Here is a 25,654-nt window from a genome sequence, read left to right as displayed (position 1 = left end):
AGTTCTCCTTTTACCTTTTGTTCCATCAAAGCCCCTTTACAAAGCCATTCATCATGGTGCAAAAGCAAGGTAGACAGAGATAAAACATCTGAATGGGAAGCTGGGACAGATATGGATTTTCTTCCCTTACGGAGGCTCCCTTGTTTGAGTGTGTGTCCCCTCTGTGTGCTGCTGTGTCTCTGTCTCTTTATGCATTGTGCTGTGGCTTGCAGGATGGGGAGGGCTGCACTGCTGTGGAGGAAGACCAGCCGGTCCCGGGAGAAGGGACCCAGACTGTCCCCGAGGAAGAGGCCTCTGAGCCAGCCGTGGATGAGACGCTCAATGACCAGGTAGGGACGAGAGACGGAGGGGACGATTCTGCTGGCGGCTAGATAACAGTGTAGTTGTGATGGTCAAATGGGTTTAGTGTGTCTCAGAGAGCTGTGTGTTCTTGTGGCTTTTCAGAATCCAGCAAGGTGTCACTCTGACATTCAGTCTGTATGTACATTTCAGTCTGTATGATCACTGAGCTATAAGTTGTCTCACACCACGAGATTTGAGTATCATGAAGAAAACATGTGAAGGCTTTTGTTTGTGTGTGTGTGTGTGTGTGTGTGTGTGTGTGTGTGTGTGTGTGTGCATGCATGTAGAGTAGAGGGACTTGTTTTTCACCTGGTCCGTGTCTCATTTCCAGTCTGCCCTACACAAGCACAGGGACTCCACCTCGGTCCTCTCTCTCTGTCCACTCTCTGTCCTCTGTCCTCTCTCTCTGTGTCCTCTCTCTCTCTCTCTCTCTCTCTCTCTCTCTCTCTCTCTCTCTCTCTCTGCGCTGAGCTTTCCCCAGCTCTACCTCACAGTGGAGAAATTAAACCATGAATTGCATTTAACAGAAAGGACAGAGCTCTTCTTCCACACATCAGCAACGGCCTTCAGACTTAATCCTGCACCACGCATGCCACGTCCCTCCTCCTTTCCCACCTCCCCACTCCGGATTGCACAGTTCAGTGTATTTCCTAATCAGCTCAACTCACCTAATATTGCTAATCACAAGCACTATGAATATAAATGACTGTGAATTACAGTGAGTTTGACGTTGATGTGCTGGAGTGGAAAAACACGACATGCAGGGATCTAGCAGGACACAGAGACACTAGTAGTGGACACTAAAACAGGCATTTTATAGAATCTAAAATCTGAATCCCTTAGAGGAAACAAGGTGATAATGGCAAATAAAAAAGCCTGTTAACAGGAAGACCACCTCAGCAGAACCCAGCTCACCTTGATCTGGTGTGATCCTGCAGGAGCAGAACCCAGCCTACACCAGGGTTTGGACCTAGTGTACCTCTACCTGTCTTCTCCAGTATGCTCTCTCTCTCTCTCTCTCTCTCTCTCTATCTCTCTATCTCTCTATCTCTCTATCTCTCTCTCCCCCTCCCTTTCTCGCTCCCTCCCCTCTGTGCAGTCACATGAGAAGAGGGGCTGTTTTTCACAACAGGAAGGGAAGAGTCTGTCACAAGTAATTCCTCTGCCTCATTTTTCTGCTAATCATCATCTGCACAGCTCAGCATGTGGCCACAAAATAAATGCATGTGTCAGTGCCATTCCCTCTCCGCTTGGCTAGGGACGGATGCTTTCTTAGTGTGTGTGTGTGTGTGTGTGTGTGTGTGTGTGTGTGTATATTGACTGTTTATGTGCAAGAGACAGTGAGCATGAGGCAGAGAGAGCGAGCGAGCCGTAGAGAGAGAAGAGATTCAGAGGACTAAACGAGATGTGATGGATGTTTGGTGTCTGTGGCACTCACAATGGGATGTCCCCAAACAGGCGTGATGTCGACGTCGTCCCCGTGTCCTCTCCATGTCCTCTCCTCTTGTCTTATCTCCTGCCACCAGTCCCTTGGCCAGTCCCCCTAAGAAGGCACGGCAGTGCCAAGCGCAGATGGCTGCATCCACTAAATCAGGCTCTATGAAAAGCCTGGGGGGTCTAATCACTCAGATGGAGAGAGAGAGAGAAAGAGGAAGAGAGAGAGAGGGACTTTGGGGATTGGAGGGCAAGGCTTAGTGAACAAACAGATGAGTTGTTGCGCTCGTGAACTGCATACTTTGAAGACTGTGTGTCTGTTTGTCTGTGATGATGTGATTGTTTAGCCTGATGTGACCTCCACACTCCAGTACAGTGGACACACACACACAGCACAGACAGTCATTCAAACACCAACGTTGACATCAAAAATCAAATTAAAGGGATGACATGGATCCCTAGAACTACTTAGTAGAACTAATATCATAAATATGGATTTGGTTTTATCATAATTTCCTTGTGGCATCACGCTGATGAGCTTATGACCATGTCCTTAAGTGACACGCTCTCCTCCCTTCATCCCCCACAGATCTTAGCAGCTCAGGACAGCACTGACCAGCATGAGAGCCCCGTGGAGAACCGGAAGAACATTCCCCGCATCCACATAGAGGAATGCCCCGAACTACCACCCGGCTATGGACGTCAGGGTGAAGTGGAGGAGTGTTTGAGGGATGAGTCGGTTGTTGATGAAGACGGGTTGGATACGAGCACCATGGGCCAGGAAGAGAAGAGTAGCTTCAACAGCGGGACATTCTCCGAGGCTGAGGAAGAGGAGGAGGCAGTCGCCATGGAGACAGAAGCCTCCAGCAGCAGCATCCTCCCTCCATCGGTACTGGACCAGGCGAGTGTGATCATCGAACGCTTCGCTGGCAGCCTCTCGCGGAGGAACAGCCTGGTGATGGCTGGTGACCTTCCACTCACCGCTTCCCAACAGTCAGGGGTCCTGACCGGCTGCCCCCCACCCCTGGCCACCTCCCTCCAGAAGCCTGCGGCCTCTGATCCGCCAACCCCGGCTCTGACAGTGGAGCAGGACCGGACACCCCAACGGCGTCAAGACTCGACACTGTCCAAGAGGGACCAGCTGCTGATCCACAAGATCCGGCACTACTACGAGCGCGCCGAGCACCAGGACGTGGGCTTCTGCATCAAGCGGCGCGAGAGCCTCTCCTACATCCCCGCAGGCCTGGTCCGCCACCTCAGCCGCCAGATCGACGGCAGCCCCACGGACGAGGCCACCACCGCCGCGGCAGCGGCGAACAGGAAGGGAAGCCCCAGCGTGCGTCCAACTTCCTGGTCCGTATTCAGTCTCCCCGGTTTGGACAAGAGGGACGAGGCGCCGAAGTCTTCGGCCAGCGCTAGAGCTGCAGCATGCTTGGCTACTGAGGACAGAGGCTCCAAACGGAGAGCGGTCAGCGTCAGTGATGAAGACTTCCACTCGCCCTCTCACATCATCCCAATGTGGCAGGATATGGAGGCAGAGGTGAATGGGGTGCGGGAGGATCGACAGGCCAATACAGAGACAGAGGATGACCAGACTGGACACGACATCCCAATGCTTCACCACGTGAGCTTCCCCAGTCGGGAATGCAGGCGTGCTGAGGACGGCGAGGCTTTGCGGATCCAGGAGGAATCTGACGTCAGCACGGTGGTGACCGACGCGTCCTCTGTCCCCTCCCCTCCTGTGTTTCTGTCCCCCACCAAAGAGGAGGCACCAGTGCTGGACCCCGAGACCAGGGGCTCAGACAGGCACCTCCAGACAGGCCAGCCACCGCGGGCGCCCCTGCCCAGAATCATCACCCTGCGCTCGGGCGCCGAGGAGGAGCAGATCCTGCAGGATGTGGAGAAGGTGAAGAACAAGGTGTTCCAGCTGGCCCGCCAGTACAGCCAGCGCATCAAGAACAACCGGCCTGTGCTCAGAGCCAGGGCCAGGGAGACGGACAGCTACCTGACCCCCAAGAACCTGGCCTCTGTCCAGGAGGAGAGGAGTCCAGTGAGAGAGAAGGGTAGGTGAATTAGTGACCCAGTTTTTAATTATCAAAAGCTAAACAAATTTTATTATCTATATGGCCCAATAAAAACAAATGTAAAAGCCTTATATGTAAATCATGCACCTGTCAATCATCTATGCTACCTTTATTTTTACCAGGGCTCTTGACATTACAAATGTTATTTTTCAAGAGCAACCTGACAATGACAGCAGGTTTAGGGCACAAACTGCATGACGGAGCATGAAATGACAATAAGAGAAACAGTCGGTGAAGTACATTGAATACATAATCAAATATTAAGGCGAAAAAAAGAGCTGGCCAGTAAAAATTCACAATGAAATATTTCTCCCTCACGTTTGTTTATGCTCTCTCTTTGTCTTTGTCTTTCTTTTTCACGCCTGTCTGCTTTTTACATAGGCCCATCTCTCTCTCTTCTTCCTCTCTCTCTCTCTCTCTCTCTCTCTCTCTCTCTCTCTCTCTCTCTCTGACACACTCTGTAGTAGATCAGTATTGTGATGTGTTATTTTGTGTTCCAGGCTCGGCCGGCCTCTTCCTCTCTCTCAGCTCCTACGATCAGGTGACCATTCAGGAGCTGAAGCTGCGGAGCCCGTCTCCCGGCGCCACCACCACCAGCTCAGCGGGCAGCTCCCGTGTCCAGTCCCCTAGTCCTGGCACCAGCACCAGCACTGGGCCGCCCCTGAGCCCCAGTGCCGTGGAGCCCTTCCCCTGGCCCGACGTCAGGGAGCTGCGCTCCAAATACGCCCCCGGCCGGACCGGTGGCGCCATCGGCATCAGTCGCAGCCACTCAACCCCGGACAAGATGATGATGATGATGATGATGATGGCAGAGGAAGGGGAGGAGGGGGAGGGGGAGAGGTCTCGGACGTCACTGAGTCGCTCCAGCTCCAACTCCAGCGGCTGCTTCTCCCCGGAGCCAAGAGGCTCCCTGCCGGACATCAGCTCTGTCGTTGCCGCCTCTGCCAGCGATGTCCGCTACTGCAGCCTGGGCAGCGATGTCCAGCTCGGCGTGGGCACTGCTGGGGAGAAGGAGAAGAATGAAGGGGCTTGTGCCCCCAGGCTGTTCCGGGTGAACTCTCTGGATCACGTCATGGGTACACTGCATACCAACCAGCAACAGCCACAGCAGCCGCATCAGCAGCACAGCCTGACCAAGTCACACAAAGACACCCACAGATGTGCAGGAGAGGGCAGGCTGACACAAGACAATCGGGTGGTCGCCGCGGAAACGGTCAGCATGCCCTTGACAGGACACCGGGGGGGAAAGGGTACCGAGACGAAAGAGGAGCATGACCAAAATCTCCTGAACGGGGGCTCTGAAGACAGTAGGTCAGCCCTGGAGCTGGAGGCCTGGAGGAGCCTGCGCCGGAGAGACTGGAGGACTTACGAGAGGCTGCAGAGTGCTCACCGGTACTCCACTGGCTCGCTCAGGAGACTGGACGGCAGCCAACACAGCCTGGTCAAGAACCTACGGGAGAAATTCCAAAGCTTGAGCTCATATACATAAAACTACACTTTAGACATATGGGGTTATATATACTGTATGTTCAACTGTCTGATCACTGGCTTCGGCATGCTCAAGGTGAGAGTATCTAAGCACCTGATGGGAAATGGGAATCGGTACTATGTGTCAATAAGACTTGAGTCTGTTAAACAGATTGGCCAGTAACTAAACTGTTCATTGCCAGATTGGCAGCTAACTCTGGCGTGGTTTGGCCACATAAGGGTCAGATCTGCATTAGACCAGGACTAAATTGTCATGGGATTAGGACCAGATTTGCACTAAATCAGGGCCAGATCTATACTGCACCAGAACCAGATCCAAACCGGATCAGCAGGACCGGTTCTGCACCAGATCTAGGCCAGATCAGTGCCACTTTAGTTCCGGAGTTGGCTGCCATGTCACGTATGTCATTGCTTGTGGTAACGTCATATACATTACTATGTGTCATTTCTTATCTTCTTATTTCTGGACACATCCTGCAGTATCTGGGAATCTGTTAAGGGATACGTAGCAATTATGAGTTCTATTTAACTTTTTTAAAGAATAAGTCTTACAGAAACAGTTGTACATTTGTTTATACCTGTACTCTCTTTACTTTTTATTCACTAATGTGGATATTTAAAATGTATATACGCTTAAATAATGAGGAAAAAAATATACCGTATATACAGTTTTCACTCATCGGTCAGAGAAAATGCATCCTTTGTTGGAAGAGATTGTTTTGTATTCAGCTTTAACACGTCTGTACGTTGTAATGTAATATGGGTTTGGGTCACATAGCAACACCTTGCTGATTGGATGTCAGATCTCCTTGTTGAACAGCTCTCTAAGGCCCAGTAGGCTCTCCAGTGCTGTGTGTAGATGTGGACGTGCACTGAGACATGACCAGATTTTGGCAATGGCTGACACATTCCCCAGGTGTTGATGGCCTCCTATGACTTACGAGATGGCAAAAATAATTGCCAACACTTTGTTTGACACAAATCTTAAGGCGTTGGTTAAATGACTCACCTATGAAGAGATGGAGATGGAGAGGTGTCATGTCATATCTGTTGAAGTAAGACTCTTTAAACAGACGCCTCTTTTCATCAAGACAGATTTCATAACATGGCTGCTTGTATAGTGTGCTACTTTACACGTGTAATGACAAAGGGACTTCTGGGTACTTTGGCATAATGGATCATGGTATGGTCCTTTTCTTAGGCACAACCACAGGGACAATCAGGGAGGGACAATAGGTGACCACTTTTTATTTAAGTTATGTTTATTCACCCATATTGATGAAACCCATGTTCATGACTTATATGTTTCAGCCAGTCCTGGTGTTTTAAATCCCCATCCCTAGCACTAGAAGTCCACTTCAGTCCACAGTGGTTTGTTTGTCTGTTGTGTTTTGCCTTGTGCTACAGTTACTGTATGCTTGCACGCACCTGCTATGACAGTAATTCCACCGTGGTTCTTATGAGGATCAGCTCAAAAGTTGCCAGGATATCATCTCAAACGGCAAGCACAGTGAGAACGTGAGCAAGCTGTGCATTGAATGTTTTTTTGCCATGCTGCATCAGCATGCGTCTTGTTTAGGCTCTCGCAGCTGCTGCACATTCTGTCGGCTCGCCGATCTGCTCACACACCCAGAGCTGGTCAGCACTGTCCAGATGATGTAAGAAGTGAATCAGATGGTAATTTAACATGCACCGTCTTCCCTAGTCATGCATGAAACAAGTCCAACCCTGAAACACATTCTCCTCAGCAAGCTGCAATATCAACTGTCAACACTATCATCATTATCCTCAAAGCTACTATCTGTGTAGTATTTTAAAGATGTCACCTGTGGTGTTGTTCCTCTCTATTAAATAAATGTGGTTGATCAAATAAAGGCACTGTGTAACCCAGTATGTTCAGCTTCTTTTTTGCTCTGTATGATCTGTGAAAACAGTAACATGGTTGAATGGCGAGTGGCACGGCGGGAAGATTCCTCCCATTCATCCATACATGCAACACAAACTTACACAATCTTTTCAATCACAGCCATATTATGACCGAGGGTGGCTCGGATCTCTGTCCAGATGACTGCAGTGATGGCATGCAGTGGGAGAGGAGATTGTTTTCTTTTCCTTGAGATCACGTGGAAGCTCTCAGACGGTGGCCTCTGGCAAGGCGGGCACTGCCCTCCTTCATCCGGTGGGCATGAGAACAGGATTAGGCTGATGGGTCTCAGCATGCGGGCGCTGGAGTTAATGCCCGGGTTGCTTTTTCAAAGGGTGGTCTGTCAGTATCACATTCCATCAGAGTCACTCATCCTTTAGCCTGCACATGAGGCTACCCTCACATGCAGGCAGGCCAGTGCAGTCTTGTTTTAGTCTGTCATAACCATGCCACTAAAATCCTGACAAACTGCTGTTTAGAAAAGTGGCCAATGCAACTTCCAGTGGAGCCCACGGCAAGACACGGAGCCAAGAGAAGATGTCAGAGAGTCTCATGAGAACATGCACAGCAACTGATTCATGGCAGGGTCCCATTTTGTTACCTGCGAGTTTGGCACCTACAGTATGCATTGGTTACACTGAGGCTGTGCATCCTAGTGTTTGTACTATATTGCAATTTCTTTTTATACTACATTATTAGGTAGAACTACAAGTGAGTGCGCCCATTATCCCAGTCCACCACCTGTCATATTCAGTGTGTAGTTATTACTCATGGATGCATTGTGAAATGATATCTAAAAAAGCTGAAGTAATTTGATCTATATTTTTCTTTCCACCTCCAACAGTAGCCATCACACCGTTTTTCTAGAAGTAGGCTAACTGTTAAGACTCCACCTCTTCTTCACGCTCAGGTTACAGGTTCCGAACTCGGCTTTGCACACCGCTTCGGGATCGTGCGCCTCGACGGAGGAAACATTATGGGAATACGCGGAATATACGCGCGCTAGATGCGTCTACTTCACCAAGCCTCCGCGCCGGCACCGTTATTTCTGGGAAACAAAAATAATCGTCTGTCCGGTTATTTCTATTCTTATTGCCAATTGCGAGCTTGAGTTTATAATCACACAAAAATGGGATGCGCAATATCAGGGCTGGGTTTGGCACCCAGGCAAACGACAGAGCCGAAGAGTGAAGAGGATGCTGTTGCGCATCTTACTGGGGACCAGATCGACATGATCAAAGATTCTTGGAAAGTTATTCAGGAAGATATAGCGAAAGTTGGAATTATCATGTTTGTCAGGTGAGAGGAAAATAATTTATAAAATACGTTAAATTGTCAGACGTCGTTTAACATACAGAACACTAGGCTACGTGTTACTACCACTGTCAAACTCTTGATAATATGATATGATGATAGCGATGTGAGGAAAGTCTTCTACATTGCACAGAACTGTATTTTTTTGCCGGCAACTTCGTGGCAAGATGTATATGGCCAGATGACAGCTTTTCTCACAGGAAGAAAGATGCTTTTCTGATTACTAGTTTCAGCGGGAAGGCTATGCGAGGCGAATGTCTCTGACCAGCTTCATGGTCCATCCTTATTCACGTAGAGCTTACAATGTCTGTGGTAATACCGCAGCTGGTCTTTTGAACAGTGTGGAAATCAGAAGGATTACAACGGACGTTTGTAGAATGTTCGAAAATTCCCAGTGGATTTAAATGCCCATTTGCTTGTATTTTAATATTCACACAGAGATTTGGCTGTGATGCCACTGTAACTACTCTGTTCTGTGCTGGGATAGAACTCTTGACATCTTCATCTTCATGCCTTTACATGGAAATAAAATAGAGTCACCAGTTAGCCTATGTTTAGGATCAACAAATGTCATTTATTTTTCCATAACGTTATTTAGCCTACTTGTTCAAATAAATTGACATGTTCAACATTTAGGGAACCCAGTCTCTCAACCAGTGAACCTGCAGCATTGTGTGTGTGTGTGTGTGTGTACACAGTAGGTCATGTAGGTTGCAGAACCATTGGCCTTACACAGTGGCCTTACACGCAATTTTAAGTGGTGATAATGTATCTAGACACAGGCGCGTATATACTAGCACATAGTTGACAGTATGTGTGTATGTGTGTGTGTGTGTGTGTGTCAGAGTGGGGGTGGGGGATAGAGAACACGAGGCAGGCAAACACTGAGCTCTGAGCACAGTCAGGGAGACGTGTCCCCCGGGAGCACATCCAGACCAGGGAGGAGATTGACCTTAGCGTGTTAGCCTAGAAGCAGCCGCAGCAGCAGAGGCCTCTGTGACGGGGCTGACCGGGGGAGCCCTCTAGGCCTAAATGGCTAGAGCGCCTCACTAGCAGGTTGAGCTCAGAGAGCAACTTGCATATTCCTTTGCATATCTCCTGCGGGCCATTTTGAATGCGTAGGAGCGTGCTGCTTGCTGCTCCTGATGCACGTGTGTGTGTCCTTTGTATTCACTCCAAAGACTGGAGCTGTCTGTGTGGACACATACAAATGTGATAATAAAGTTGATTTTGAGTGCCCGTTGTGAGGGAACACAAACATGCAAACAGAAGGCCATTTCTGTTGTGAACAGATGACAAGCAATGACAAGCACTCACACAAGAATACCTTAGTCTCTCATTAAAGGCAGGGGGTGTAGGGTGTGGAGGGGGAGGGGTACAGATTTATGAGCACAATCATCCTGGCATTCATAATTTTGCGGAACCGGAGCCTATTTTCCACAGGGTGCATGAGAACACTCTGGGCAGGCACAGCAGGGGATGCGTGCCGTGCACAAGCAAATTTCAGCTGTAGGTGTGTGTGTTCAGAATCGAGGTTTGCAGAATGGAAACCTATAGGAGCAATTCTTGAGCCTTATTGAGCCAACACCTACTTGTGTTTTTGTGACTCTCTACAGAGGACTCTTGGCCATCGACGAACAATTTTATCTCCTCATTTTCTTTTCAGTTTCCTCACAGTGCTCTTTTTTTGCAGCTGCCATGCAGGGACATGTGTTGTTGTTGTTTTTCTGTGCTGTGAAAGTGGACTGACATTTCATTCTGGCAAGACCATACTGTATCTCTCATCATCTGCTTCCATCAGCCTCCAAAAATGTACTGAGTCCCACATCCGTCTTAAGCGACAGCAGCCATTACCAGGGAGAGCTCTTTTTAAATCACTCACCCTTCCCTCACACATCACAGGCCCTTGTGCAGCGTTGTGGATTCCTTCTCCCTCATTTGGTTTTGACACAGCGGCCACCTCATTGTGAAGACACTAATGTTTATGACAGCTCATGGGGAGAGGTGAGCAAACCATGGCGCTAACCAGGGGTGTGAAGAGGGTGCAAATGGGCATGGAGTTCAAACCAGGCCCTCCTGCCCACACACTTCCTCCAACAACAACAGGTAGTTAGACTCATATGGCCTCTATATGTAGGCTTACTATATGTACTGTAGGCCTCCATATCTATGGCACACCTGGGGCCATATGACTTTGAATCCATATCACAATTTAGAGATTAACTGACACGAGCAAGATGAAGACAATGAGAGGTTCTAGATGCATTTTGGCTTTTTGCCCTAGGCATACTTACCGTTTGGTATAATCTAAAAGTGTAAATTGTTTGGGATGTTTTAGGGCTCATATTGAGTATTTAGTTCATTAGTCTTTCATCTCTCCTCTCTTTGTTTCTGCAATGACAACACACACCACAGGGGTTTCATAAACATTTGGTAATGGATACATTTGAACTCTCCTTACCTCCTGTACCAAAGAGCTGAATGGGAAATGTGTTTGTATTAGGAGACAACAGATGTGTTTAGGGCTCAAATGGCACTTTTCGGCTGACAATGCACCATGACTGGTTGTATTCCTGCAGGTATGACTTAACAGCATCTGGCTATTTGGTGACAAACATCTGGTTCATTCCCAGCTACTGATCAGTGCTCATAACTACATGGCTAATATCTGCCATAGCACATCATCGGGTAGCACAATTGTGATATCTGTGGGATCACTAACCCTTATCCTCATCAGTGCTGCCAACAGTTAATTGTGGCAGCTGCTGGGTTAAAGATGGGGTTGGAGAGATGTCATCAGGACGCCACTGTGAGTGTTTGAGAGGAAGGTTATTCTAGGTACAGTTTGATGGAACCCTGCCATGGCTGGCATATTGTTTTTTTTTTTTCTTTTTTCCAGATTGTTGGAAAAAAGTAGAGACGGAAAGAGAGGAAGTGGAAACTGCACCTTGCCCTCCGTTTCATGTCTCTTCCACTCACTTTTTCATCCTCATTGTACGGTCACTGACTTCAGCCTTTTATTCCCTTTCCTCTCTAAACCTCAGCAGTCTCTCCAGCGTGGTAGTCTACAAAAAAAGACTAACCATGTTCTTTTTTGCCTGACCCACAGGCAACTGCTTTAGTCGTCTCTGTATGGGCATTCTCTGTCTTTCACACCACCCTCCTCCGTGAGTCTGATTGCAGCATGTAGGGTAGCCCGGCAGGGCAACGTTAGAGGAGGTCAGTTCAGCAGAAAAGAAAAGACCCTGTTCAATCAGTGTCATTGGTTTTCACTCTTTATGACAGAGGCCTGACCTGGCCAGTAGTCTATGCACATGTGGGCGCATGAAATATTGATAAGTTCATACTGACAGACTTGAGCAATCACAGTAGCTCATAGGGTTTGCGTTAGCCTTGCACAAGGATATTCAGCACTAGGGAGGTTTGGGGTTTGGGGTATCAAAGTGAATATAAACGGACTGCTATGACATTACTTATATTTCCAGCTCATGAAAGCTCAGAGGTGTCTGTTGTCTTGGAAACAGGCTGTTTGAAACTCACCCTGAGTGCAAGGATGTGTTCTTCCTGTTCCGCGATGTGGAGGACCTGGAGAGGTTACGCACAAGCAGGGAGCTCCGGGCCCATGGCCTAAGGTCAGTCGGCCCAGCGGGCTGTTTCTTTCTATTCCTCCTATTACTTATGCATGGAGCTCAGCACCCCATGGAGATCCATCTCAGCATATCATAATACCGCCAGCTTCAGCAGCCACAGTCGAGCCATTTATGTGTGGGTAACCAAAAACAATGTTTGATCATAATGATATGCAATGATATTCTTGAAAAAACATGAGCAGCATAGTTGGAATATCTGAGTGGTATTCAAAGGAATCTTCAGCACAGTCAGGCCAAGACTGGCCTATTAGCTTTCTAATTTAAGCTTTTGCAAAAAACTGAAGCTGCCTGTCGCTTAATGCCATGGTCTCATTTCCTTTCAAAATTCGAAGCCATCATTCAGATGGCCAGACTGTGACTGACATCTCGAAAATGAGTGGGGACTGAATATAATAAAACATTCATCATGCAAGCCAAACTTAATCGCACAAATCTAACCAGCACTATTTATTTGTTAGAAAGCAGGCACAGTTGAGGAGGCAGGTGGGGTTTCAAGTTTCAAAACATCAGCAGCACAAACATGTCCGTTTGCTTTGCAGCTATATAGTGTTTAAATGTCTGCCTCAAGTTTTAGGCCTGTGTTTCTATTATAGGTAGCGGTCTGAATGCACGCTGGCTCATCAAATATATTTATTTATTAGTGAATGAGCAGTTGTAATGTGTGCTTTTTCAATTTTGCTTCCTGTATCAACATCAGTGTTTTTTCCCCCAATCATGCAGCTCTTGAGAGCACACTCAGTTTATCCTCCCAAGCGTCATCTCCATCTGGTCGGCTGTCCAGCCCTTATCAGACTATGAATGCACCTAATCCAAAGTGCAAGCCCTTCACTGTGTGCTCGCTGCTCCACCGTGTTTGGCTAGGACACTGCACCTTTTTATGTGGTTATCCCCATGAAAGGCCAACAAGACCAATTAAGCCAGAGGGCTCCACTTAATCAAAGCCGAGGCTGCCTCGTCCGTGTGACTGAGCGGTCACGATTGGCCTCAGTGGCTCTCCACCGACACCACAGACGTGCCTCTCACACACAGTATGAAAAGGCCAAGTGGCCCTTCTGTGTCAACCATTGACATTAGGCTAAATATTCTCGGTAGCCGTGAGGATGACAAAAAACGTCTAATTTCCCTTCAACAAGTGTTTGTGATTACGATTGATGCAGACTACAATTTGTTCTTCTGATTGATATCGCTCCTGTGGCCCTTGAAGAGGAAACACCTGTGTTGAGCGCTGAATGACAAACAAAATAACATGTGTTCATGAAATCATACAGGACAACATTAACTAATATTAAGTACTCTTGGGACAACACTTGTGTTTTAACACATAAACCATATGTAATGCAGTCTTTCCCGTGCCCCTGAACAGAGTAATGTCCTTTATTGAGAAGACCGTGGCTAGACTAGACCAGCTGGAGAGGCTTGAACATCTTGCACTGGAACTGGGCAAGAGTCACTATCGCTACAACGCGCCTCCCAAGTACTATGGGGTAAGATTGTAGATAGTTTTGGCTGGCACAGACCATACAGTGTGTATTAGAAGCTGATGCTAGAGATCAGATAGGATTAATTCCTAATTAATTATAAAACTTGCAGCATTTAGACAGCAAAATATGTAAGATGAATATACCTTTTGAGCAAGCATCTTAGGTCATCATAGACAGTGTCAACATGTGTAATAAAATTAACTTGATTAATGCACTATAGTGTTAAATCCAGGCTGCTCAGTTGACTGATGCATTCCTTTGTCAGTATGTTGGGGCAGAGTTCATCTGTGCTGTCCAGCCAATCCTAAAAGACCAATGGACCCCAGAACTAGAAGAAGCATGGAAGGTATGGCTGTCCCTCACCAAGAGAAGACACATCAGGTTTTACATATGAATCCCTAATTCTCCATCTACATGGTCCATGTTTGTCATATTATACATAAGCCATCACATACAACTCATTCAGTAAAGCAACGTCTAACAAAACTATGTAGACTTGTAAGGTTTAAGCACTCTTGAAGGGATCTACAAAAAGGTTAGACTAATTTATGGTGTTATTTTACTTATGGGTTGTGTGCTGTGTGTTCCTTAACGGCCCCTTGTCGGTGCATGTCTTGTCATTTCACCAGAGTCTGTTCCAGTATGTCACTGGGATCATGAAGCGAGGCTACCAGGAGGAGGAACGGACCAGACGCCATCATGTGGTCGTGTCCGCCAAGGAGCGGCCGGACAAGAAGAACACAGCCCTTTGAAGCTCCTCAGCTCCAGAGACTGTTTTAAACCCCAGCAAGGAGACACGTCACATGTGGCTTATAGATGTGTATATACTGTATTTATTATTTGACTTTTTTGGCTATTTCTTTCTTACTTTACATTTTTCACATGAACCAAAACACAAATCCGTCCCTCTTGGACCCTGAATTGTTAGTTGACCATGTGTGGCTTCATCATATTAAGACCTTGCATTAAGGGCAATTCATATTCCTAAGCCTTACTGTAAAAAAAAGGGGGGGAAAAAAAAAAAGTTTAGGCCACTGAAATTTTTCAGTTTTGTCCAAATTGAATTGTTAGGACTACAGATGAGTTGCATTGCTTATTCAAACAAAACCATATCTGACAAATGCATATTGCTGTGATATAAGATACGAATAATGCTGAATCCTCTGTCTAGAGCTCTTTGTTTGTTCCATACATTTGCTCCATTCAGTGGCTAGAGTCCAATGATTCTATTTTTTCAGAAAGCATGTGGCCTGGGTAGATAAGTAATGAGTGAAAGGCATGTGTCTATACCAAAGGATCAAAATCTCCTGAATAACTGTACCACTGTATCACCACGGTCTGGGCCTTAAGCAAAACAAACACGATGGGAGAATTACAAAAATAAGAAACTCATTCATATTCCACTTAATTCTTAGTCCTATTTTGGATTTTAAGTAAGCTGGACACTGGGTAGGATTAGCTTGCATATAGATGTATGCAAAAAAACAAAAAAACAAAAAAACAAAAAACAAATACAATCCTCTTAAATTAAAAACATTTTTGAAAATACTCTTGATGTTGCAATAAAAGAAAATCCACCGACCCGACCCTCCCCAGATGATTATGGCACCTCTCCTCCAATTAATGTGTAGTAGCTATAGATTTCTCATCATCTCCTCTCCCCTCACCAAACATCAGGTACTGTCTCCACTGCTAAAAATCAACAGACAGCCGCTTTACCAGGAGCAAGCTCAGATGTGCCACAGTTCTGAAGGTCTAGTAGGCCTCCAAACAAAATGGAGGAAGATGTCCATCTATTGTGCATCCGAAGCCTACAGAGGAGACTGATGAGGAGAGGGATTTGTAAAGTCAGACACCCGTTGCCTTCCGAAGGCCAGCCTTGGCTAAAAGGAGGCTCAATCCTTAACACCGTTTTAGCCGACGGCGGGATGGATCTGTGATAGGGTCTTACGGCAAACACATGAGAAGGAAGAGGGGGTTGGTACATGCTGAAACCAGAGGGAGGGACCAGGCAGGTGGAGGTTGGATCCCCTTGAAGAAAAACAAAATGGCGCTGATGGGTGCACCCGTGTTTGATGTAACAGTCTGTAGCTTCCCTCACTGCGTGGCTTTGGTCTTCTTGCTTTTGCTCTTCTTGTCTTTCTTTTTCAGGCCATCGATGTGTGCTCGCAACAAATTGGAGTAAGCCTGGGTTCACAAAAAATATTCCCAAAGGAATAAATTAGCTAAAAACTGCATCACAGAAAATAAAAAAATAAACAAAGTAGCTTCTGGAATTAGGTTCTTTAGTGGAACCAAGATGCATTGGATGTTACTTTTAGAAACTACAGAGTATGGTCAAGCAGGTTTGCTATGCAACAGAAAAACATGCAAGGCTGAGCTGCTAGCTTAGCACATGCCTGCCACCTTTTATTGAATCAGTGAAAATTGAGCGCTTACCATCTGAAACTTGATAACCTCCTTGGAGCTGACCTGAAAAATGACAGCAAAATATAATTATTTCTGATCTCAACTGTCACCGTATCTGACAACAGCAATCCAAGGTCAGTGAGCAGGCTGGAGGGTGCCATCAAAAGACTGGCACATTTTTGACTGATTAAAGCTCGTCCCTCATGCGTCCAGGTTTTCAGCAAAAAAAGAAAAAGTACAACTGAAAGAACACTCTCTGCAAAGGCCACGTAACTCTTGACAAACCTGAGCTAAGTGTAATTGGCTTTTACTAACACTGACCGATAACAATCATTAAATGTATGTCATGAGAACAGCTACACGATATTTCATTAACTCCAAAGCCATTGCTTCAGGTGAAACTGTCCATAACTAAATGCATTTGCTAGCTTTGAACGCTTTGAGACCAGGTGTGAATGCCACATGGTGCAACAGTATCAAAAGCTGGACTCGCTACAGTTGGCCCATGTGTTTAATCTGCTCCAAAACGTTAGGAGTTCATCCTTGTACCATGCTACACCTTTCCGCCAAGTTTCATGGAAACTGGGCCAGTAGTTTTTTAATTATCCTGCACACGGACTGACAAACCACACCAAAAACATTACCAGTGGAGGTAATAATTATATTAAAAAAACATGAAACATTCAGTGTAGCAGACATAGCAGTTCTTTGGACAGTACTGAGCGGAGAGAATTTGGGGAAAGAAGAGACGAGGGAGAGAGGGCTGAGGGTTTATTCTTATAACAGGACGGCAGCAAATCAGATACAACTGTGTGGGTGTGCAAGCTGTTTTATTTGACACACAGTGCCACAATGCGTGGGATGTTTCATTAAACTGACATCTACAATGGCTAGACTGGCCCAGAAAAAGACTTTTCTGGCAGAATTTTGTCACAAGTAAAAATCCAAAGACACCAGCCCCCCTTCCCAGCAGCCTTACCACTGTGCTTATCTTCTTCTTGCCATCCGACGCCCTGAGGAGGCATTTGTTATCGTTTGGCTCAAACTCCGAGTGACCTTTCCTTGGGACAGGTTTTGTTCTTCCATCATCTGTTCATTTGTGGGGAGAAAGGCATAAAAAGCTAAGGTCAATTCTTGTTAATGCTGAGCTATGTGTCATGAATTGGGCCTGCCAGTATTTCTGTCAGTGTGAAGAGGATTATGGGTATCTCGACTCACATTTCTTTAAAGTGAGGACCACACTGCCGCTGGTTCTGCATTTCTGAAACAGTCGCGTCAGCTCCGTGAGAAACTGTAGCATTTTATGGGGAAAAATGGACAGGACATCAGAATTCTGTTTCAATCTTCACTGGATGGATTACCCCGTGATATTCAACAGAATAACACCAGTTCACACATACAATTGAGTAACAACAGATTTCACCTTCCTAAACACTAGGTAATGCTTGTATCACCTAGTTCAGTGTTTCTCAAACTTTTTCAGACCAAGGACCACTTAACAAATAAAAAAAAAGCCTCAAGGACCACCTAGCTTAAAAAAAGTATACCTACAACAGTATATTACACAATAGACCTACTCACTGAACAACCTTGCTTATTTGCACTGGTGTCTTAGCACCTTGCTTATTGTGTCAGAATTCATATGATTTAAACTGGCATAGCTTACATAGGCAGTGTTGCAGAACTGTTTGGATACAAGTTGATTTCAAGTTGGTTCAATATTGCAAACAACTCATCTAGCCTATATTTTACTACCCTGGAAATCCAGAGTTCTCGTGAGAGCACAATGGAATTGTCTCTGCGAGACACTCTGGCAAAGAGCAATGATGCACGTTACTTTTACCCCAACATTCCGGGGAACCAGCTAAACTGATGAAGACAGCGCTGCAACGTTGGAGGACAGTACACATTGGTCGTAGTGTTATCCGATTGCGTCGAAGTCCGAAATCATTCAAAGTAAACATGGTCTAGTGTTATCCAATTGCGTGCAGTGAGATTTTTAAATGCATGCTTGTTGCCGCCCCTCGAGTTGGCCCATTACATTGTTCTTTGCCAGACCCTTAATCTTTCTAGATTATCAGGGTCTGGATTTTCCAGGCTAATATTTTACCACGTCTGCTCGTGGACCACACTTTGAGAAACACTGATCTAGTTGGTTTTGTGCCCATAGGGACAATGACAATGCCTTACATAAACTGATTAATTACAGAAGACATTATTTGGGAGTGGTTATTCTAGGTGACCATAACCTCCAGGTTAGTACACCGTGCTTTCTGAATGTACTGGAAGACTGAAGGCCATTTTAAAAAGATAATGAGATAGAGAGATGGATAGATAGATGTTTATTGGGTCATTTTGCATGTTGCACCATGCAGGTCGTCAGACAGACAACAGACAAAAGTATTTTGAAAAGGTGTCCTAACCTTGACTAAACATATAACGTTATAGTCTGCTATTTAATATGTTTGTGTGGGAACTCAAATTTGAAGAATGGTCCGTAGCAAAAAAACCTTCCTGCTGCTTACAGTTAAAGACTGCATTTGGTGTAGCCTATTCCGTACACGTCTGTATTGAACCTTACGCCCAGTACCTACCTACGTGTACCTTTACACCCCTACTAGTTGGTTAAAGCAGATGTAGACCACCTGCAGTATTCTGACATTGTTTCACATTGTTTATCAAATTAGGACTGAATGTGTCACTTTAGGGGGAATCAGACTCAAAATCCTATTTAAGAACAAAGATTAGAGCTGGAATCTTTCATTCAGACCAGCAAGACACGTCAGAGACATTCAAGTCTTCCAAAAGTTAGATTTGACAGTAAACCCAGATTACGATAGCCTCCAGACAATGCTGATCTAATTTGATTCTTTCACTACGACAGATTCTACATTTAACCAGAGCCCGTCTACGGCCCTTATTAGACATTCTTTGATTTAACGTTGAGTTTCATACATTTCACAATCAGTGCAATGTAACGTTAGCTGACGACTAAACTGTAACCCGATTTAAGTGAAGTGACTACAAATGAAAGTCCCACTTAATTAGGTATCCCTTGTCCATCTACCAAGATTACACTTTGTGACATTTAATGAGTAATAGCTAGGCTAACGTTACTGTACTAACGCCCCTATTATTTGGAGAAAGGCTTACAAACCATAATAGCCAGTTAGCCTTACTTTATGCTAGCTAACTAACGTTAAGGTTACTTTGCATTTCCTCGCATGCTGCTCAGCTATATTTTAGTTGTCAGTGTTCGTCTGAGTTTCGACGACATTTCAACCTGCCCACTTCCCGTACAATAATAATTTTACTCACAAATTAGATAAACATATGTTACAAACGACTTCATGTGTCTGCATTGGGAGGCTGCCGTGCACCGGTTAGCTTCGGCGTGTTGCTGTGATTTCACATTAACTTGCAAGTTAGCTTAGCCTGTTAAATTGGGAACACCGCACTGCGAAATAGGGAATGCTCATCAGATATAAAGCTGCAATATCTAATTTGTATTGTCTTACCGAGTCGTTTTCTAACAACACCATGTTGTTATTTCGCTTGAACCAAGTCGACGTTTGGTTAGCAAAGCTCCACTATGAGTTAGCATAAACTCTGGTTAAGCACACGTAGCTCCTACTTCCATACTTCCAGAACACTAACTCCTCCCCTTGACCTTTCCACTCAAAATGTAACCCATCAGTTCGAATGCTACTGCCTCCCATCGGCGTTAAGTAGCATCTCAACTGGAAATTATGGTACAGTACAGGTCAAGGTAGGGAAAAGGAATATCTTCCATTCTTTAGGTTTGTGTTTACATTAGCCCATAGATTATTTTTTGGGAAAAAATATGTTAATTTTTGTTCATTCAATGATGCACCCAATTTTACAGGTCTGGACTGCAGACATGTCATTTAGGAACACTTGGATCTATAGGCCTACTACTACTGTTGTAATATGTGCAGAATTCATTTTAGCATTGTTTTTCTGAAATATTCAAGGTCTTCCCTGAAAGGGATGTCCTCTGGATGGTAGCCTATATGTTGCTTAAAGGGATATTCAACCATTTGGGGAAATACACTCGTTTTCCACCTCCCCTTGAGTTAAACAAATGAGTTTTACCTTTCCCCAGTTCATCCAGCCGTTCTCTGAGTCTGACAGTAACACTTTTAGCTCCAGCTCATTGAATCAGATTAGACCGTTAGCTTATAGGAAAGACGCTAACGGTCTAATCTGAGAAGTTTCCATGCCATAGGCACTAATGCACCTCCACACCGTCATAGATGCTGGATTTTGAACTGAGCACTATAACGTTGGATAAATTGGATAGTCCCTCTCCTCTTTAGCCCAGATGAGTTCATGATTTCCAAAAAGAATGACACATTTTGATTGGTCTAACCACAGGACCATTTGTTATACCCAAATATGGTTCCAGTTTATCCAATTAGTTGTGAAAATTTCATCCTTTTGTTGTCTTTATCATTACAAACGTTTCCAGCCTTTTGTTGCCCCTGTCCCAACTGTATTGAGCTTATGTTTTCCATGAAATAGTAAAATTTGTCATTTTCAACATTTAATGTGTTGTCTATGTCCTACAACTTTTTTGGAATTGGTGCTATATGGCGACTGCACCAAATACATGCAAACTATTAGTAGGCCTAGTAGTATTCTAAATGTAAAATGACAGCGATTATGCAGGAATAATAATAAAAAAAAAACAAATCATCAAAGTTAAGTAAAAAGTAAACTTATTCATAACATAATGATTTTTATACATTACAGAATAAAAAATATAACTATAGAGCACATCATTACATGCATAGTCTATAAAGAGCAATATAACTTATAAAACATACTGTAGCAAAACACTGTTTTGCAGAGCAATATGATTCTCGAAGATAAAAAAAGCATTGTGTGATGTATCTCCACAGAAGTGGTCACACTACTATCTAGGCTACAAACATCCTGCAATCAGGGTATTTGTGCAGTTCATTCAGAGGCACAGCGAACGGGGAATCCCAGTCCCGGAGGAACACGGCCCTGAGCTGCTGTTGGAAGGAGCGCGCTGAGGAGCTCTGGTTATGGGCCTCGGAGGATATCACCAACCCCACGCCAGCAGTGGTGCTGAAGTACTCTTCTGACCAGTTGGATGTCCCTATGGCAATCAAGCACAACTTGTCACATGGATCCACTCATGCAAACAAACATGTATTGGTAATTTAGAATGGCATCACTAGTCTAAGAAAAACTAAACATACCAATATATGCCACCTTGTCTGTCACCATGTACTTGTTGTGGTTAACTCTTGTGTATGGAATAGTGGATTGATTCCCAACAGGCACAATAAAGGCTTTCTGAAAATAATTAGATTAAATTGAATGTCACTGCCAGTCTGAAAATGGACAAAAATGATAATGGACAAATACATGTGATATTTAATTAATTATATTCTAATGACCAAATTATATTTTTAGATTTCTGATATTCAAACCTAAATGAAAAAAGAAACCTGGCTAAATATTAACAGCTAAAATACTAAATAATTTATAAAAAATACTGCACTCCAAAACCGTTAAGTAATAGCTGAAATGACTCCTGCAAAGCTTTTGCTCTCTTCTTACCACTTCTACACTGATGTGATGCCGCAGGTAACGCATGGCCTCCAGTGAGCGAAGGAAGGGGAGCATGGCTGGGTTTGTGTCCCTGCCACAGCTGGCCAGGAGACGCACAGCCACGTGACGTCCAAATGCTGCCTCCCTCAACACATTGTCAATTGTTGGCCAGTACCTTTATTATCCAGGATAGACAGTAGCAACATGTAAACTCTTAACTGATCATTCAAAAATGATATCCATTTATAACTATTCTAATCAATTCTGTTATCTTTACTTAACTGAAGCAACATCCCATCTTTCAAGGGCACTCAACTGCATTGAACTCTCAAACATTGTGTACTTTGGTACTTCTGGAAACATCTCACTAACTATACAACATACACATAGATTTAGTGATCATGAGGTACAAATGGGTTACCTTGGTGGCCATGTGAACTGAGTGGTGGGGTAGTAGTCCATGACTGCCACATAAACAAAATGCTCTGCCTCATTAATGGCCGACAAGATTGCATCCAAGTCTCTGGAGCGAGACTCTGGGCAGAAGGAGGGAGGGGAGGCCTGGATACACAGACCACACCGCTAGAGAGAGATCCTCAAAGAACAGACACACCACGCATCCACAAGGACTATCTTACAGATGAATGCCGATCCAGACCTCTTTACAGCATTATTTTGAACCTTTTAACAACCTACTGTTTTTCCAACTTGAAAAGAAATAGAATTTAAAATAATGAGAATGTGTTAATGATTATGGTAAATATGGGTTTTTAATACAACAAATTGATTTAGAATAACTCACCTTTTCCTTACATGCCCATATAACCTTTGACATCTCTCATTATCGTAACAAAAGACAAGAACCAATATGATTGGGTAATCAGGAACATTGCCCTGTTCGGATCTTAACAGGACAATGTTACTGATTACCCAATCAAATTCACAAGACTATATAGGTCATGGATTGCAATCAATCATAAACTGTATATCAGCACTAGAAAGTTTGAATGCTCCTCACTGCAATGTAGACTGAGCTGGGGACACCACTAAGGTTGACCAGCAGGGGGCGCTCATGATTGATAGAGGTATCAAAGGTCGTTGGCCAGGGCTCTGGGATGGAGGCATTCTTGTGGCCCATCATCCAGTAGGAGTCGAAAATCTTAATGAGGTCGTGGGCCAGTCGGGGGGAGTCATAGATGACCACTCCAAGTTCCTTAACCTCAGTAAGAAAAATCAACAAAGGTAATCAACACAGTGCTTTATATTAGGCCCTTACTCCACTTGGGTACAATTTAGTAAAAGCTTTGAGTTTACCAATAGTGATTGTGAGGGCTTGAAAACTGAAGGCAGACAAAACCATTTCTGGGGTTCTTACCTGTGTGAGCGACCTCCAGTCCATGTTGGGACTTCCAATATATATGTGCCTTCTATCAATAATCCAGAATTTACTGTGTAGCACTCCATTGGTCAGACGCCGGAAGTTAACTCTCCGTACATGGACACCTAATGGAACAGATAAATGTATAGATTCAGTTTTCTGAGAATTCATATTCACAAACGAAGTGTAGACACTATAAGGGATCTCACCACTTTCCTCCAGTTCCTTTAGATCAGTTGAGTTTTTTCCCACACAGGTAAAACTGGCCACAACATGAACAGACACATTTCTTGATGGCAGGGCTTTAAAAGCCTTCAGTATATCTCGGCCCTATTGAAACCAAATGTAAGTTTGGGGTGAATTCATCTTCATTTTTCAGTTTACTTGAACATGGTTGAGGTGAAAGGCACAACATTGACACTGGGAGTTTATAACAAGATGTACTTGATAGTTTTACAGGCTATCAAGTACAACTAGGTGTATCTAGTTTTATAGGCTATGTGTCTAGTTTTCAACTCTATAGCTATGTGCAGTCTGTGTGTCGATTGAAACTCAGTGCCATGTGTCAATTGTGTCAGTAGTACTCACAGGAGCGTCGGTGGACGAGTTCACGAAAATGTCCTCACCAGTAAGAGTCCAATAGAAGGAGGCCACCTCCACTTGTTTGGTTGCCATGGAGAGTAGGCTTTTCCATGTTTTGTAGAGCGGAGTTCCGAAAGTGGCATTTGGGCCGTAGTCCAAATCAAGTGGAATGCCTTCTACAAGCTCAACCCTACAGAGACAACAGTGGTTGGCATCCTGTCTGGCTCTCTAGCCTACAATACAGTACATGTAGCTAGTGATATGATTTCAGTTAGTGATGCATGAGGGCACAATTTATCATGTCAATTTAGCATGTCAAATCACTTACACTCATGATTTCTAAAGAGTGGATTCAAGTGTAATAGAAGTCAATCAAAAATAAATAAGATATACAAGATTAGTGTGGTCAGTGGCATAGTTTATAAGAGCAGTATTAGCTGATATGTGTAGCATTTTCACTCTATTCATCCAAACTATTCCTTATTTAGGCTACACGATGAGATAATATAAGGCTAAAAACAGACCAAAATGCATTATATCAGGAGAATACCTGTCAGACAGAAAAAGAAGAGTACTGAAAGCCAAAACACCAGTGAAAGCCATTTTCATATCCCCTTACCTACTCTGCTCAGAGGTCTCCTGCCACTCATTTATAATGGCTGTTTTATTACCAACCTCTTCTGTCCTTTGGGTGAATTGTTCCTCACTGTTGATCTTTTCAATTATAGAGAAGCAGAGCAAGGCTGCAAACCCCACCAGACAACCCACTGACAGGGCTACATAGATCACCCTAAAAGAACACTAATAAACAACATTAGAATGAGTCGGAAATCAGAGTGTAAATGACCACAACAGTAAATTATCAGTGCATTAGGAGGGGTGGATTTACTTTGGATTTAACTACTTATTGCATTAATAGTATAGTGCTTAAATACCCAAAGCACTTTATAGTACAGGGGGGGGGGGGAACCTCACTTCAACCACCATAAATGTATAGCAAGAAAAAATTATGAACAAATTATTCCAAAGGAATAAAACTTACAAACAGTATAAATAACAGGTCAATAAAACTATATATTTTTCAAACCATACCATTCAGCCGTAATAATATGTAAAATAGCTCAACAATCAGTAAAAGTCGGAAAAGTGTGAAATTCAATTTGACAATACCTGTTGTTTGGGGACATAAACATCATCAAACCTCTCATAGGGGGAGCATGATCCAAGTGTGTCTGAGGCAGCTCTTGACATTCTGTCTAGATCTAGGTTTAGCGAAGAATTGGAATATGTACTTTCATTTCATTTCTTTATTTATTTATAAGGACAACAATAATCAGCATTCCTGTAAATGTGGCAGTGTTAGCCAGCTGGCTAATTGTACTTCTCCCATTTACATCATGCTTTTGTTAGATGTTGGTATTTTACATTCTACTATTGTAAGGTAAAATATAATTGATGGTAAACATGTAATGGATTTAGCCTGTCTGATGTTTTAAAAAAAAAACACAATGTAGTTCTTTCACTCAAAAACACTCCTACTGATTTTCATGCAACACTGACAGTATGGGGAATGGAGTCTCAGACATTGCCGAAGCACACCTGGGACACTTGTTATTGCAGTATGGAACGTCTAAGTAGCCTACGTCGGAAATTGTCAAAAAGGAAATTCCTACACTGTGTTTCTTTAAACATTTAACTCACTTTTAATTGAAGACTCAATATTTCACTAACCTGAAGCTGTTGTCTGCTTTGCTCTTTTTCACTGGCATCTGCTTTGATTCCTCTCTGTTTCTGTGCTCCATTCCTCTCTGTAGTAACATCATCTAGTTCCTGTTCTCACTTTCAGATCCTTCTTCACAATTGCATTGCATGAAAAAAATGTAGGTATGTTTGTCTGTCTTATCTATTTTCAGTTATCAGTTGAAGAAAAAAACCCTCAAAAGTACACTCAGAGTCAATGT

The 25,654-nt window shown here is 44.3% G+C and overlaps 4 protein-coding genes across 7 annotated transcripts in view; 2 read left to right on the top strand and 2 right to left on the bottom strand.

Moving 5' to 3' along the window:
* The window catches only part of LOC121693114 (pleckstrin homology domain-containing family G member 3), a 48,974-nt gene extending 41,733 nt beyond the window's left edge, over window positions 1-7,241 (top strand). For all 4 annotated transcript variants that reach the window (XM_042072310.1, XM_042072312.1, XM_042072311.1 and 1 more), the window contains 3 exons: window positions 213-329; window positions 2,366-3,839; window positions 4,361-7,241. In XM_042072310.1, the coding sequence (XP_041928244.1) occupies window positions 213-329; window positions 2,366-3,839; window positions 4,361-5,349 (2,580 nt within the window). In that variant the 3' untranslated portion in view covers window positions 5,350-7,241. The remainder of the gene's footprint in view (window positions 1-212; window positions 330-2,365; window positions 3,840-4,360) is intronic.
* A 984-nt stretch (window positions 7,242-8,225) lies between these two features.
* On the top strand, window positions 8,226-14,512 carry xgb (x globin). The gene is made up of 5 exons (XM_042072904.1): window positions 8,226-8,571; window positions 12,111-12,218; window positions 13,600-13,720; window positions 13,983-14,063; window positions 14,347-14,512. The coding sequence occupies exons 1-5, from the start codon at window positions 8,402-8,404 to the stop codon at window positions 14,467-14,469; spliced, it is 603 nt and encodes a 200-aa protein (XP_041928838.1). The 5' UTR covers window positions 8,226-8,401; the 3' UTR covers window positions 14,470-14,512.
* Window positions 14,513-14,527: 15 nt separating this feature from the next.
* srp14 (signal recognition particle 14) lies at window positions 14,528-19,803 on the bottom strand. The gene is made up of 5 exons (XM_042072905.1): window positions 19,645-19,803; window positions 17,345-17,417; window positions 17,106-17,215; window positions 16,157-16,189; window positions 14,528-15,904 (listed from the first exon to the last, which is right to left on the bottom strand). Exons 1-5 carry the CDS (start codon window positions 19,666-19,668, stop codon window positions 15,815-15,817), a joined length of 330 nt encoding a protein of 109 aa, XP_041928839.1. The 5' UTR covers window positions 19,669-19,803; the 3' UTR covers window positions 14,528-15,814.
* Window positions 19,804-20,680: 877 nt separating this feature from the next.
* LOC121692564 (5'-3' exonuclease PLD4) lies at window positions 20,681-25,506 on the bottom strand. The gene is made up of 12 exons (XM_042071224.1): window positions 25,425-25,506; window positions 24,864-24,955; window positions 24,313-24,494; window positions 23,700-23,883; window positions 23,321-23,441; window positions 23,109-23,236; window positions 22,752-22,952; window positions 22,155-22,294; window positions 21,743-21,908; window positions 21,379-21,475; window positions 21,070-21,275; window positions 20,681-21,039 (listed from the first exon to the last, which is right to left on the bottom strand). Exons 2-11 carry the CDS (start codon window positions 24,942-24,944, stop codon window positions 21,070-21,072), a joined length of 1,506 nt encoding a protein of 501 aa, XP_041927158.1. The 5' UTR covers window positions 24,945-24,955; window positions 25,425-25,506; the 3' UTR covers window positions 20,681-21,039.
* Between the last annotated feature and the right edge of the window lie 148 nt (window positions 25,507-25,654).

This window comes from Alosa sapidissima, chromosome 19 (genome assembly GCF_018492685.1).
Source record: "Alosa sapidissima isolate fAloSap1 chromosome 19, fAloSap1.pri, whole genome shotgun sequence".
NCBI lineage: Eukaryota > Metazoa > Chordata > Actinopteri > Clupeiformes > Clupeidae > Alosa > Alosa sapidissima.
The sequence above is the reverse complement of the archived record's forward strand: the minus strand, read 5'-3'. Positions and strand labels throughout refer to the sequence as shown.